The sequence below is a fragment of the Vipera ursinii genome (assembly GCF_947247035.1).
Source record: "Vipera ursinii genome assembly, chromosome: 1".
Taxonomy (NCBI): domain Eukaryota; kingdom Metazoa; phylum Chordata; class Lepidosauria; order Squamata; family Viperidae; genus Vipera; species Vipera ursinii.
In genome coordinates, this window is record NC_139512.1 from 163,103,150 (window position 1) to 163,119,097 (window position 15,948).

General features: G+C 38.8%; 1 protein-coding gene across 2 annotated transcripts in view; it reads right to left on the bottom strand.

The window, feature by feature from the left end:
* Window positions 1–15,948, bottom strand: part of ZNF385B (zinc finger protein 385B) — a gene marked incomplete at its 3' end in the record, with an annotated part of 227,949 nt that overhangs the window by 6,917 nt on the left and 205,084 nt on the right. For both annotated transcript variants that reach the window (XM_083376007.1, XM_083376008.1), the window contains one exon: window positions 2,458–2,715. In XM_083376007.1, the coding sequence (XP_083232133.1) occupies window positions 2,458–2,715 (258 nt within the window). The remainder of the gene's footprint in view (window positions 1–2,457; window positions 2,716–15,948) is intronic.

The following is a 15,948-nucleotide window of genomic DNA, read 5'->3' on the forward strand; positions in this document are numbered from 1 at the left end:
AACTTGAATATGAAGACATGCAAAGGTGAATCAGCAGGGGCAAGGTTTTTTTTCCCCCATTCACCAATTCTTTGCAATGGAGCTTTCAAAGGAAAAAATGGCTGGCTACAAATGCAATAAATTAGATATTTATGGTGGAGAGATTCAATAGTTCAATAGCCTCCTCTATGATGACCATGGAAACTAACTGAGTAACTTTCAGCCAATTGCTAAGGACTATTGTACCTCATAGGTTACAAGAATAAAAGTACTGTATTACATACACAGCCTTGAAAGTTTAAAAAAAAAATCAAACACAGCTCTAATATGTTGGGGTGTTGGGGTTTTTATTGTGGATTTTTATATTACTATTTATTGTTTTAGCTCGGGCTCCTATTTAATTCTTTTTTAATTTTTGTACTCTGTATTTTTATATGTGCCCTGTTCACCGCCTTGAGTCCTTCGGGAGAAGGGCGTTATACAAATATAATAAAATAAATAAATAAATAAAATAATATAACAACAGAATTAAGCAACAGCAGAGTAAGAGCAAACTGTTTCTTTCTTGCTTTAGGAATCCTTGTTTGGCATTCTAATCCCAGCATTCTCTTTAGCTCTAAAAATTTCTAAAATTAATTTCAGAACTGGAGTGTGTAGTTCCTTCAAATCATTTTTACGACTCTCTGCCATCCACTGATGCACAGTATGATTAATTAAAGTTGAAACACTTAATTGATTTGCATATGTGCTTCGGTGTATTAACACAAGCAGAATCTCAATACAATCAGCATACTTGCTTTTTATTTTTATTTCTGTATGTTTAAGATAAAAATAAAAAAGACAAGAAATCCCAGGTAATTGGGCTGGCAAGGGGGTAGTCTGCATACCACCTGTGAAAGTTTACATGCCAGTAGCCTGTGGGGCACAAGCCTGCATAGGATAGGAGCAGCCCTCTTCTCTCTTTCTGTACTATATGCCCCCTTCCTCCTCTCCACCGGAATGCGGAGGTAGGATCGAATAACTTCTTAAGAGAGCTCTAAACCGGGGGCGTCAAACTTGCAATGTCACGTGACATGTTGCGACCTATCACGACTTTTTTTCCACTGCCGGCAATGGGGGTGGGTGCGGCTTCGCTTTGATGCATCCGGCCCGCGGTCCGGCAGTTTGACACCCCTACTCTAAACTGATTGCTTATAGAATGATATAGTACAACTCTGCCTTTTCCTGAACTACCTTTTTATTTTGCAAAACATTACACAAAGAAGAATTGAGACATATGATTATGAATTGACCCTAAGTGGACACCAGCTTCCTTTGTGGATTCTTATATCAACATTACTTTTGGTCCTGATCCTAGATAAATGGGGCAAACAGAGCAGGCGGGCATTTCTGTGTATGTCCCAGCACTATAGCAAAGAGAATTACATTTTTAATATTTTTGTTATACTACTTATTTTTGATCCTGGATAAAAGAGAGGCCAACCTTATGGCACATAGGTAAAAGGTAAAGGTTCCCCCGCACATGCGTGCTAGTCATTTCCAACTCTAGGGGCCGGTGCTCATCTCCGTTTCAAAGCCGAAGAGCCAGCGCTTGTCCGAGGACGTCTCCGTGGTCATGTGGCCAGCATGACTAGACGCCAAAGGCGCACGGAACATTGTTACCTTCCCACTGTAGTGGTCCTTATTTTTCTACTTGCATTTTTACGTGCTTTCGAACTGCTAGATTGGCAGAAGCTGGGACGAATAATAGGCGCTCACTCTGCTACGCGACACTTGAGATTTGACCTTCTGATCGACAAGCTCAGCGTCCTAACCCACTGAGCCACCACGTCCCTTATGGCACATAATTATAATCATATATTATTTCTAGCCTTGTTTTTATACTGAAATTAGTAGCTCCAACATTTAGTCAAAACAGTCTCTTCTTCTTCTTCCTTCCCCCCCCCAAAATGCATTTCCTCCTGTTGGATTGTGTGAGTGTAGCCATCCTGGCCAAAGTCAGGGAGAAATACGTGAGAAAACACTGGAATAGCAAGATCATAGTAAGAATGATTACTGCCAAAGCTGGCGAGTAGAGTACCAGCAAAGGCCTTGTCATTAACTATAGAATGGGGGCTTTAATAAGGTGGATTGCAACAGGTTCTCTTGAAATCTTAAGTACTGAATCTCTTCCTTATATTAGGATGAAAAATACAGGGCTGAGAGAAACCATTTATCTGAACAACAAGGGCATTCGTGGAAAATTGGCTTATTAAGCATGTAATAGTATAACCAGATGAATAAGATCTTTAATAAAGAACAGAATTTATGCTTCCTGGGCTGTTGAGAGGCAAAAAGTTAGTAATTGCCACAATATATTTTAAATAAAACATCCTTTCCAAGAAAAAAAAATGACCCGAGAGACAAGAAGTTATATACGCTGCCTAAATTTTCTAAAACATACAGGTATGCGTTTGGTTATTTCTGGTAAAGACTCACCTGTATTGTGTGCTTCTAACTGAGATAAAGAATTCACAGCCACTTTGCATAATGAACAATACAGTAATTTTTTGGCTTTCTCCTCTTCGGATTCAGAAATGGCAGTTGTAGTCCCATTTGTGCTCTTGGAAGAAACTGGCCACAAAGGTGTGGTTACTGCAGCTGCTGCTACTGCTGCGCTGGCAGACTCAGATATAAAGGTGACCGCTTCAGCCCTTGAAAGTTGGCAAGTGTCATTAGCTTTCAGAATTGCCCTATCTTAAAGAGAAGGAGAGAAAGAATGAATATGGGGCTGACAATTCTAGCAACACCATTCCAGCTATCCCTTGAAGCAGTCTTCCTCAATCTACGGCCCTCGTAAAGTATTGATGCTGTAATTCCCAGAAATCCCAACTTGTCAATGGTCACGCCGTCTGGAAATTCTTGCCTTCTACACATCTGGAAGGCATGAGGTTGCCAAAGGCTAATTTCTGACATCTTTTAGGGCAATTTCTTTTAAGAGGAAAGTCTTATATTAATCAGAGTTTGATGGAACTCAACCCAGAAATCTCAACTAGCTCATGAAGGAAAAATGATATACCCAAATAATCAATGCCTGTATTCTTAAAATGATAATAACAGCTTTTGGATTCAACTACAGCTATATGAAGAAAAACAGCTATAAAAGAATTGTATTGGACAGAATAGGCCTTTCTGCTTGCCTTATAGGGGGTTGAATATTCTAAAATTTCGTGGTAATGTGAGAATGAGCTAATCTGAAACAAAGTTTAACATTTGAAGTATAGACTATATGCTACAAAATCCTTCCACTTTTTAATGCAACAGTCTAGACCAGGGGTGTCAAACTGCCGGCCCGCGGGCTGGAGCGTCACAGAGAAACCGCGCCCATCCCATTTTCGGCAATGGGAAAAAGTTCCGATACGTTGCGCGACGTCACGAGTTTGACATGCCTGGTCTAGACTGTCCAGTTGCATATTTTTTTTTAGCTATTCTAGGATTGTTTCTTACATGGAATTTTACAAAATTAAAATTATCTATCCAAAAGTTGCATGTAAAACTTAAAACTTTGAACAAAACAGGGCTGCTTGAAACATAAGTTAAGAAACATCTTCAAAGGAAATCTATCGGTGTTCCCCAAAGGAGATGGATTACGTTGATCTTCTGGGGAAAAGGAGAATTGACCCAAGAATTGCAAAAAAGAAAAAAGAAAAAAAAAGTTAACACTGTCATGCTAGCAGCTCTGTCTAGGGCAGGGCTCTTCAAACTTGGCCCTTTTATGACTTGTGGACTTCAACTCCCAGAATTCCTCAGTCAGCGTGCCTGGCTGAGGAATTCTGAGAGTTGAAGTCCACAAGTCATAAAAGGGCCAAGTTTGAAGACCCCTGGTCTAGGGCTTCCCCATCACAGAAGGGCTTTGCCTTCTGGAGTTAATTCCAGCAGATGGGAAAACTTGGTCTTGCTTCTTTGAAATGTGACTCTATTCACAGGGATTCAACTTAGCTTATGTCATGAGGCAAAGGAATGTACCTATATAGGGGCAACTGTTTCAACAGGAAATGCTATCCTAAAGCAGGCCAGGCAAAAAATGGCACAGAGGTAATGTCACTGTAATTCCTAAGAGTATATATCCTCCTCAGTATACACACCACATGACCTTTCTGCTTTATACTGACAACCAGTTTGTTTTTGGAAGAGATTAAAAAATGGAGGAGCTGAGTTACTTTTTCCAAGTGACTGGGCCAAAGTTATTGAGGACTTTAAAAGTAATGAAGACTTAAACCACAGGCCAGTTAACTTGAAATATCTTCTTCAGGATGGCTGTCCCCTCCTCAGCTCACTGAAGCCATCTAAGTGCTTTGCCTAAGGATTTTGTCTTAATGGCAGTACAGAAGCCAGGGCTGGTCTAAAGTTGCATGTGTTCTTCAGAATTTGCTTCCTTGATAAGGGGCTTTACTTAGCTTTGGGTTTGTTTTTTGTGTTTTGTTTTTTTTTAAAAATGGCCTTGAAACAGTCTCTTAGGCAAGCAGAATTTTAATAACTGATAATTCAAAGTTTATTTTAAATACTGTATCCTTAAGTTTAGTAATCATCTTTTTATTGTCGGCCAGGAGACATTTTGCTAGTCCATGGTTTTATAAAGATTAATAATAATCAATATAATTTATGATGCAAGATTGCGTGTAACTGCAGCCATGACTGAATGTTCATTTTTATAATATCATTGGGCAAGGAATGTTGACGCAATATATGGCACTTAAATGGTCTTGAAGGAAGCAGCATTAGATTTCCTTTACCTTCAGATGAGCCACATGCAACCTGACTACTCTCTTTTAAGGAATGTGACGTTACTCAAAGTATAGAAGAAAAGTAAGAAGCAGTAAACAGAAGAAATTAAAGATCGAGGAGCAGAGAAAGGGGAATCTAACTAAATCTCTTTACACCCACACCATTTTTTCCTATCCTTGCAAAATATCCTCATTTCCACCACATGGAATTCCATGCACCAATTCACACACTGCATTTGTTATTCAAATTTATTTCCCTCTTTTTGAAGATATTATCAGCCCCATCCAACCATAACTCCTCACTTTTGTCTCTTCTTTCAACCCTTTTGTTCTTAATGTAATTATTCTGTGATTTGATCTTCATTAATTCTCTGCATATTCTATGTATATGATCAAACGACCTCAACGCATTTCTTTCATACTAGTTGCTAACTTCTGGATTCATATTAACTCAGCACCCTTTAATTCTTAACCCTCTCTTTTCTTGTTTCATCAAACACGTTCTGAGGTATCCCATTCCCACTGCGTTCAACACACTGCTGGGCTTCTTCTGATATACCCAACTCTCAAATTCATATAATAAAGAGAGTATACATATCCTTATACATAGCCATTTTTGTTTCTTCTGACAAAGGTTTATTTCTTGCAAAAGAACAACATGCTATCCATTATCTTCCGATCCAAATTTGCACCTACAAGTTTAATAAATTATTATTTTAAAATTTGTCGTTGCATTTTTCCATCTTTAGTAAATGCTCCACCAAAATGCCCCTTAATAATTTCTTCTTTTTTTGCCATGTATGTATAATTCCCAACTGTTCGCATTACATATTTATTTAAATTATGTATTTTCCCTGTCAGTACAATTACTTCAAAGTTTGATGCATTGGTTTTTGCACCCATGCTACTCACTTCATTATGAAATCCATCTAATATTCACTGCAAACAATTCAGATCCTTAACCAACATAGCACTTTCTGCATACAAAGGTTTGCACGGATTTATACCTACACCTCTGTTGTCAACATAGTAATTTTGTCTTATTCCATGCTCAGTATTGAATCATTTGTCCTTTTATTCCCATACTTAATTTACTTATACAGTATAACTGTCCTATCATATTCGGTAAACAATGTAAACTATTTGTTGCATAATTCCACCTTATTCATTTTATCATATGCTTTTTCCAAATCAACAAGCATATAGTAACTAACTTTCTCACACTTCTCAGCAAGTGTTGAAGAGCAAAAATCTACTCTGCATGCCCCCTGCTGAGCAAAAAGTCCTATTGCACTTCTGAGATTTTGCTCTTTATCACCCCGTATACCCTTTTTGATGAGGATTCTGCTGAGCAATTCCCTGCCACACTTAACAAACTAATCTCCATTTACCTTTCTTACTTTTTCTTTGTATAAGTCAGGTGTAGGCAACCTTGGTTCTTTTATGACTTGTGGACTTCAACTCCCAGAATTCCTGAGCCAGCCAGGCTCAGGAATTCTGGGAGTTGAAGTCCACAAGTCATAAAAGAGCCAAGGTTGCCTACCCCTGGTATCGGTGAAGAATAATATTCTTAACAATCATCAGGCAAAGATGTGGTCTACACACGTGTTAAACAAATTGTGTAGCTATTCCATAAGCAAACCACCACCATATTTTTATATGTCTCTGATTATATCATCTGACCAATTCTGAATGCTCTCATTTAAGCATTTATAGCTTAACTTTTATTTTTTTTCTTGAATGCCTGAAATCTAGACGGGCAAGAGTCTAAATGTTCAACTTCTTTCAGAGCTCTCCGACATTACAATCCCACCATATTCTCAACAGCCTTCTTGGGGAAAATAGGGCTATAATTCCAACTGTGTTGGTGTAGGTTTCTTCTTTAAATGGGAATAAACTAAGGTTCAAAGTTGCTGGAACCTTCCTCTTCTACAAGGTGGTGTCAAATAAAGCCTGGATCCAGTCTTTAATTCTTTCCTTGTCTGCGTTTACTAGTCAAAAGGGACAGGGATCAAATTCACAAGCAGCAGAGCTCACATTACAGAATAGTCTGTTTTCCCACAGAGAGTGAATATCAGCAAATTCATTAAATGATTGATCAAACAATCACACACTGCATTTGGCGGGTCTTCTGCCTCACCTTCTCTTTCTGGTCCATTTTCTACCCTTACTCCATTGGCTGGAATTCAGCAAGGGTGAAGAAGTCCTCCTCACCATCCTTATCATTTCCCTAGCATCTGTGCCACTCAGATATTTCATGAAAATAATGACAGAGGCAATGTGATGTCACAGTGCAAATTCTGTCCCTTACATACTTTTGTGAGACATCATGATGCAAGCACAGAGTAGTTTACCTTCTGACTTACACTGTGTCATTTGCTTTCTTATCCCACTGTGGGAACTTTTGTTCTAAATTATGCTATGTAAATTGCCTCTGTTTTTATTAGAGATGTTTGATCTCTGAATCATTTACGGAGACTCTATTTACCTAATGTAGTACTGTAGAAAGGCATACTATAACAAGCTTTGGTTTACCTTTACCTTTGGTGCTATGCTAAAGACTCCTGATTAATGCTTAAAAGGTAAAGGTAAAGCTTCCCCTGCACATGCGTGCTAGTCGTTTCCGACTCTAGGGGCTGGTGCTCATCTCCGTTTCAAAGCCAAAGAGCCAGTGTTTGTCTGAAGACGTCTCCGTGGTTATGTGGCCGGCATGACTAGATGCCAAAGGCGCATGGAACACTGTTACCTTCCCACCGTAGTGGTCCCTATTTTTCTACTTGCATTTTTACGTGCTTTCGAACTGCTAGGTTGGCAGAAGCTGGGATGAGTAACAGGCACTCACTCTGTTACACGGCACTTGGGATTCGACCCGCCAAACTGCCGACCTTCTGATCGACAAGCTCAGCATCCTAACCCACTGAGCCACCGCGTCCCTATTGATTAATGCTTATGGGTGTGCAAAACTACAAACCATTTCAAGCATCTAACATGGCTGATGCCCAAACTGAAACATGTAAGTTTGTTCTGGATATGGAACAAAATGAGCCTTTTTCTGGATATAGATAAAATATTGTTTTTCTGAGCTTTTTGAAGCTTAGTTGTTTGAAGCTCAGAAGGATTGGGGAAAGAATGGGAAGAAGTCACAACTATTGGCAATGGAAGCTGAGAAGAAGAAAGGTTTGGAAGATAAGGGAGCGTGTCAATGTCATACGCCATGATAGGATACTGGCAGTGGTGGCCAACGGAAGGAGGAAGTATGGAAAAGAAGGCTTTAGGAATATTGGCTCTGCCACTCTGGGAGCTGTTAAGATAGAAGAGGAGAATAAAAATGATGCACACCAGTCTTGACCTACTCATCTAGTAAAATCATTCTGAGCTTCCTTTTTGCTTGTTTTTTTTTGTGTTTTTCAGCTAAAACCGGGAACAATAGTAACAAAAATGCTCTGGGTCGATAACTGCATTATATTCAAAAACATAATGACAGCTGTCATAGGCCGCTTTTACGCGGCCGCACTGACAGCTGTCAAAAGACCACGCACGCGCAGCCGCTCACGCGGCCTACAAGTACACGCGGCCATTTGACAGCTGTCAAACGGCGCGCATGCGCGTTACAACTAGAACTGTCAAACCCGCGGCTAGCCCTCAGCGGCAGCCGCAAGCTGTCAAAGTTGGCGCATGCGCAGTAGCGGTGGCTAGCTGTCAAAACGCCGGCCGCCCGCCAAAACCAGCTGACGGGATCCCCTCCCCGGCTAACTCGCTAGCGTTGTCGCTGGGGAGATTCTGCCCTGACAGCTGACCGATTGGCCCCCTGTTCTTGGCGGGAAGAATACGCCCAGCTGATTTGCTGTCCCGTTTGACAGCTGCCTATATAAGGCATGTTTTCCCTTGTTCTGTTGTCCGGGCTGACTAAATAAACCTGTTGAACGAAGACGCGTCTCCCTCGTCCTTCCTGCCGTCAATCCAAGAACAAGAACAAACCTGGCACAGCACCTTTTCTCTTGGAAAAGAGAATCTTTGCTGATGATTATATTAGACTGGGAGATCAAAATCAGAGAATATGTTGCAATGACAAAATTAACATGACTGTATATCCATAATAAAAGCTTCATCAACTGAAGCAGGAATGGCTTCCTTACAGGCAACACAGTATAGAGAAAGACATTTAGAATATGGTTTTTAAGAAATAAACAGAAGCCAACAACAATAATTAATGTTCACTGTAAGGCATAAATATGCAAATTGAGGTTAGTAAAAACTAACTAGGTTAACCTAGTAATAATTAATTTGTTCCATTTTTCATTATCTTTTATATTCTATTATTTAAGAATAAAATATTTTTTTAATGTTCTGGGTTTTGTTTTTGTTGAATAGAAATATTCACAGAGTTTACAGAACACATTTTAGTTCTGGGATGAAAACCAAACACATTTTCCATTTTTGTCTACATTCTTAGCTTACAGCAAACATATTTTAGCAGGATATGCAAATACACTCTCAGTGGTGGAATCCAATTCATTAAGCTTGATAGTGCCAGGGACAATGATCTTACAGGTATATCTGCTATATATGTAACAGATTGGTATTTTCCACTACAGCAGTAAATGAAAATGGGACTACTCTCTGCAAGTTGGACTCTTTCATACTTGTACTTTACAGTCTGTACTATAAGAAGAAGCAGAGGCACAGAGTGGGATTGCTCTTAATAAGGCCGGTGCACGGAGTGAGCAATGCACCTGCGTCTTCTTGAGAACAATCCTGCTCTGTGCCTCAGCTTTCTTCTTTTTGGACAGAGAGGAGAAACTCAAGCAGCTGCTGCCACTTGAGTGGGGAGGACAACAAGGAGAAGAGCTGTCAGGATTTGTGCCGCCAGCCAGTCAGGCAAGGAGTACATCGGGCAGAGTGGCTGGCTGGCGGGCTGGGGAAGGGAGGGGAGATTGTGACTGCTCAGGTGGCTGTTGCCGCTACCGCCACCAGCAGCCTGGATGCAGGTGCAAAGGGACTTGCCCCACAATGCCTCCCCACTCAGTTGAAGGCTTTGTTCCTGCCCTCAAACTAAGGCCGACTCACGCAAGCGAGCAGCACACCCGGGGCAAGGATGGCATTGTTTCCTGCACCCAGCCGATTCCAATTCCATGCCTTGCCCCATAGGCATGCAAACAAAGCAAACACTCGCCCGCGCAGAATGGAAGCTTCTGGGGCCATGATTCTTTTGCAGAGAATTTGTATTTGAACTTGCGCGATATTACGCCACCCGGGAGCTTCCATTGTGGGCACAAAAAGCATTTCCAAGCCAACTCTCCTCTCCCTCAAAGGGAAAGAAACCATGGCAGAGAGGAGACAGATTTTGCAAGGTAAGTGAGTCCGGCATGGCAGGAAGGGAGGGCGAAGCAGTTGTGGAGAGCAGGGGAGGGGGAAATTGGGTGAATGTTGCAAAGCCTCTGAGATTGTTCGTAAGGGCAAACGACTGCTGTGGTGCTGCAATATTCATAATTTTGGGACGTGCTCGTAAACACTAGCGTACCTTTGAACAAGCGTTAAGTTGAAAGCTCGTAACTTGGGGATTACCTGTAGTCACTACATCTAATCTTATTACTTGTATTACAGTACAGCAAAACTTAGATCACAACTATTATTAATACTAACACACTTATAAAGGAATAGTAGTATTCTAAATTATCTGTAGATAAAGTCTACTATTCAGAACTATGTATTAACTCCCTTTATTCTTGTATGAAGGATCAGCCCAATAAAATTTGTGATGAAAAACTGGTAGCCCTGGAAATTCTAATATTGCAGCACTAGAAAAAGGTTCTGAGCAACGACATAGCCAATGTTTCCTGGCCATGGGAGATTTTGTAGAGGGTCTTACACAATACTCAAAGATGAATAGAAGTTTATTTTTAAAAAGTACCTGTATGCAGCAGACTGCTTGAAATAATAAATTTAATTTTACCCAAAGTTCCAAGAAAAAGGGGGAAATATTAACTTTTTCCCCAATTCTTAATAAAAATGTTTATTTACACTGAAATCTTAAATAAATAAAGCCATATTTAGCTGTAGGCAGTGTTTAAGGAAATCTGTTGTCCCTTATACTGTTGAAAACTTTGACTATTTTATTAATAATTTACCTTCATACACTGATTAAGCAGATAAGGCTCAATTTTTTTAATAGAAGTCACAAATATCGCAATAAATACTAAAACTCTCCCAAATGCAAGCCTATTTGCATTGAATTGTATCCCTTCTGCAAATATGCAATATGCTGGTATTTTTCTTTGATACCATTGACCAGAGACTACAAATTATGTGTATGTAAGAGTCCAACTTGCAGAGAGTACCCATTTTAAAATCAAACAGAACTTCTTTTATTTCAAAGGAAAACTAAAACGATTGCAAAAAACTCTCAAGATTGCAGGTTATAAATACAGGAAGAAATAGCAGGTTCATGGCAACTTTCTGTGCTGTATACTTCTCATTCTTGAAAATGTTGGCAAATCTAATCAGCAAGTAGGTGGAAGAGTTTTAGATGACATGTCACTGGATCTCATATACTAAAATACTTTATGTGGCAAGACATGCTTCTTGAAAAGTACAAACCCTTTTATAATCTGATTTGAAAATGCCTGAAAGGCCAATTACGGTACATCCTTTTCTCTCATTTTGTCCTCTGAATACAGCACACTTATGCAAAGATTCACATTTGACTGAATCTAAATTCTCCGCCTTACTTGTTAAGATTATTTTCTTAAGCAACAGTATGGCTCAATGTAAATCTGTATCTTAGACCGATTTTCTTCTCCCTTAGCTTTAAGCTAAATCCTGCAGGAATAACACCCACTCAAGCCATTCAAGGGACTGACTTGTCATTTCATGTGTCCTCTTTGATAGTTACTCTTACTCCCTGAGAAAACTCCTTGTTGGGTGAATCTGCTTTGTGTTTTGAGTGACAAGTGAGTATGAGGCTGACAGTGAGTATGGGAAGTCCAAAGAAATCATTCTGTAAGAATAGTCAAAGATTAAGTTTTTTTTTTAAGTCTTTTTACCTAGTCCTAGGAAGTCCCAAATTTGTACACTACTAGACTGTTAGATACACACACCTGATTTTTTCAGGAAGGAAAAATAAAAGCTCTGGAAAGGGGGATGTCCTTCTCTAATTGATACTCCCCAACCTTAAATTCTCATATGTACAAGGTTCAGTAATTCTTAAAAACAGCATAAAGTGGCCTCAGAAATATTTAAGAAAACTAAGTGGTCAATTTGGAAGTGCAGCTAGCCCTGCTGATTTATCCAAACATGTAATTAATGCTTGATGAGCTTTAGCTATTGCTTGAAAGGGGAGGGAAAATGAAGAGAGAGGAATGGACTACGGCTCAAGTGACCATGCTGGCTGGGGAATTCTGGGAATCACACATTTTAAAGTTGCCAAAGTTGAGAAACATTGAATGAAAATATCAGTAGACTAGTAAAGGGTGCTCCACCCAGAGAAAGAGAGGAACATGAGAATGAGACTCCAAGTAAATTTACCATGATTTTGTTTAATATAAGATGGGGCAGTGAGAAACTGGGATAGGCTTTCAAGATTCTGTTATTCTACCTTATTACAATAAAAACAGTTTTGGAATTCCTGCCATGCTTATTTCTTGGTCTACTACAAAGAGTTGTCACTACCCAAGAGAGAATAGCTTCTAGCACATTAAATCATAGAAAGAGAGGTGAGATAAGAATTTGAACTTTGATTTCACTGTAGATGGAGTTTCTGTTTGTTATACTGTAATAAATGGAGTTCTTTCTTAATAGGTTTGTAGCTTTTGATCATAGAATCTACTTCTCATAATTTTTTGTTTCATTAAAAGGCTGTTTATCTGTTTCTATTCCAGCTTGCAGAAAGAAACCTGACAACAGGAGAGCACTAGTATTCTCCTACATGTAATTCTCTAAAACAGATATGGAAAAATAAAGTGCCTTTGATACTGGAGAATATCTAGCCTTTATGATAAATAACCATCAACAACTTTAGAAATTTATTGAATTATCCTTTTAAAACTCTCCTGAATCCTTTAAAGATGCAATCATTTTACCTCACACAATGAAGTCCCTTATTTAACTAGCCTCTGTGTGAAGAAAACTGAGTGCAACTGCTGCAGCTGATACCACATTTTGTGGTAATAAATTCCATACCTGTAATCTACGTTAAATATTTAAAAATGTAAAAGAAAGTGATACAATGTAAAAAGTGTTGGATTACTCACACTTTTTATACCACTTTTTGTGGGTATAAAAGCATACCTGTGTTCAGAAGTAAATCTAAAATACAGTTTGGCTTTTCAAAATTGCTCCAAACTAGGTGGTTTGATCTTTTTTGAGAAAATGGGAGAATACACATTGCTTCCTATTATATTGACTTTTCAACTCTGAGATTTACTTCACGAATTATGTGCCTAACACCCAAGAGACATTTCTGCATAAAAATTAGTATGCCAGAAGAAAGTGCTTTCTGTTATATATAAACATTCTAAGACATTCAGATGTATATTTTGTTTTAGAAATGCATGATAGATAGCCATATGTGCCACAGGTTATCTTATCTTTATTTATTTGGAAAAGAAATAAGGTGGAACTCTTATTACATTTTAATTATAAAAGCAAGGATGCTAAATATCTAAATAATAAATACATTTTCTTAAAAAAATAACATGATCTAGGATTAGAATCAAAGGAAATACTTAGGAATTGTGAAACCATAAATACTGTGGAACGGTTCCCCAAATACTACAGAGCCTGGGAAATGAAAAAATTAGGAATAAATGCTGGAATTTCACAACTAAACTCCTGTTGACACCAGAGGGAATAAACCATATGCTGAGTGGCTCACAGGGAGCAAAAGACTCTACATTTGTATTCTGAAATGCATCTCTACAGCTCTTTTATGTAATTCAAAATATATTCACCCATTCTCTTATCCTCTGTATTGCAAAGAAAAATACAAAAATGTGAGATTCAAATCTGCAGTCCCTTTATTTTGAAGAATATTTGTTTCAATTTAGAATGTATAATCAAAAGATCCCCCATTCATATTTAATAAGTGAATAATACATTTCACCTTCATGCTGCCTGAATAGTTAGTTAGGCACTCATTTTGTTTGAATCTGAGGGGCTCCCATGTTTAATTCAAATTATTTTATGCTGAGAGGATTTGCAAAATCTATCAGTTCTATCACATAAGGACAATTTCATGTATTAGGATTGATATACTATCATCATCAGTCATTAGTGCTTTTCTTTTAATCTTTAAGTCAGTCTTTTAGTGACTGCCTTGATTAGTCCCTGAATTTTTTTGGGCAAGGTCTTTTGGAACTCTCCTGGTTTCTAGCCTGGTACTTTAACAACTGCACCAAACCGGCTCTCCACTTATGCTTTGTTGTTGTTAGTTGTGAAGTTGTGTCTGACCCACCACGATTCCTCCAGGTCTTCCTGTCCTCTACCATCTTCTGGAGTCCCTTTAAGCTCACGCCTACTGCTTCAGTGACTCCATCCAACCACCTCATTCTCTGTCGTCCCCTTCTTCTCTTGCCCTCAATCTTTCCCACCATTAGGCTCTTCTCCAGTGAGTCCTTCCTTCTCATTAGGTGGCCAAAGTATTTGAGTTTCAACTTCAGGATCTGGCCTTCTAAAGAGCAGTCAGGGTTGATCTCCTCTAGGACTGACCGGTTTGATCGCCTTGCACTCCAAGGGACTCGCAGGAGTCTTCTCCAGCACCGTAGTTCAAAGGTCTCAATTCTTTGGCGCTCAGCTTTTCTTATGGTCCAACTTTCACAGCCATACAACTGGGACAACCATGGCCTTGACTATACACACTTTTGTTGGGAGGGTGATATTCCTGCTTTTTAGTATGCTGACTAGATTTGCCATAGCTTTCCTCCCCAGGAGCAAGCGTCTTTTAATTTCTTGGCTGCAGTCCCCATCTGCGGTGATCTTGGAACTTATGCTTTGGAGAGGTATAAATTGAGGTCAAATTTTAAGTTGTTTTATTTTAGTAAGGCAAATCTTCTTTCTATCAACATTTCCTGCAAATCTTCTTGCTATCAACTTTTCCTGCCCAATGTCTCTTTTTGCTCTTATGAGTTTATATTTAAACATTTACCTTATAAAAAGCAGTAGTTGAACTTATAACACATTATCTTTATATCAACAGTTTTTCAAATTTTGGGTTTGAAAAATGAAAAAAAAGATTTCATTAATTCACAAGCATGTTTGCTACAAACTTTAATCAAATACTTTGCCCTTCAGATGTGCACGGACTTTTGCCTTCATACTTTAATCATGCTTTTACAAGGCACCTTGTAAAGGCATTAAATGGAGGGTTCTTGAGCTCAACTTCACAAACAAGGTGTAGGACGAATCAGAACATGTATAGTTTATTTAGAAAACAAAGTAGCTGACACATTGGCAGGGAATAATTCTAAAATAAATCTGGTTTAAGTTTCCCTACACCATAAAGAATATTGGGAAGACTTGGATTTGTCACCATTTATCAGCTAATCTATTTTGCGGGATTGTTATACAATTGAAATATAAAATATTTACATTTATATCTCTTGAGTCTTGTTATTTTGTAATCTGTATTTCATGGGAAAGGGAAAGGAGAGGGAATTATGTTCCATGAACAGGTACAGTACTCCTCGCCTTACATCCATTCATTCAGTAACCATTAAAAAAATAGATGTGTGATTGGCCTCCAATGTTTTGGCCATTGCAGCACCCTCCCTTGGCCTCCCTCAACTCACATGTGTCCTGTGCTAGGCCTCCCAAGTCTTCCCATATCCCCTCCCCACTCCTTATGTTGAGTTCTTTATTTATGACCAAAATCTTTGGCAAGTAATGGTGTGAGAATATATATATCGAAATTAGAGCAGTAAAGCCATTAAATCAGCCACCATACCAGGTGCTAGTATAGGACAGTAGGGCATCTTGTATTTTTCTTAACAAGGATAGCAGCCTGGAAATAAATTAATGGGAGGCTTAATTTGGTAGTTAATAGTATCCTTTATTTTTTGGCAACTTGATAAATTTCATGGGCTTTTTTGTTTAGCTGTTTTATTATTTCATTGAAACTCTTTCTGATATTCCTTTAGCTATTTCTGTTCTTTATTTTATTCTGTTCTTTATTTCTGTTCTTCTTTTACTTCTCCAGTACAACTTGTGTGGT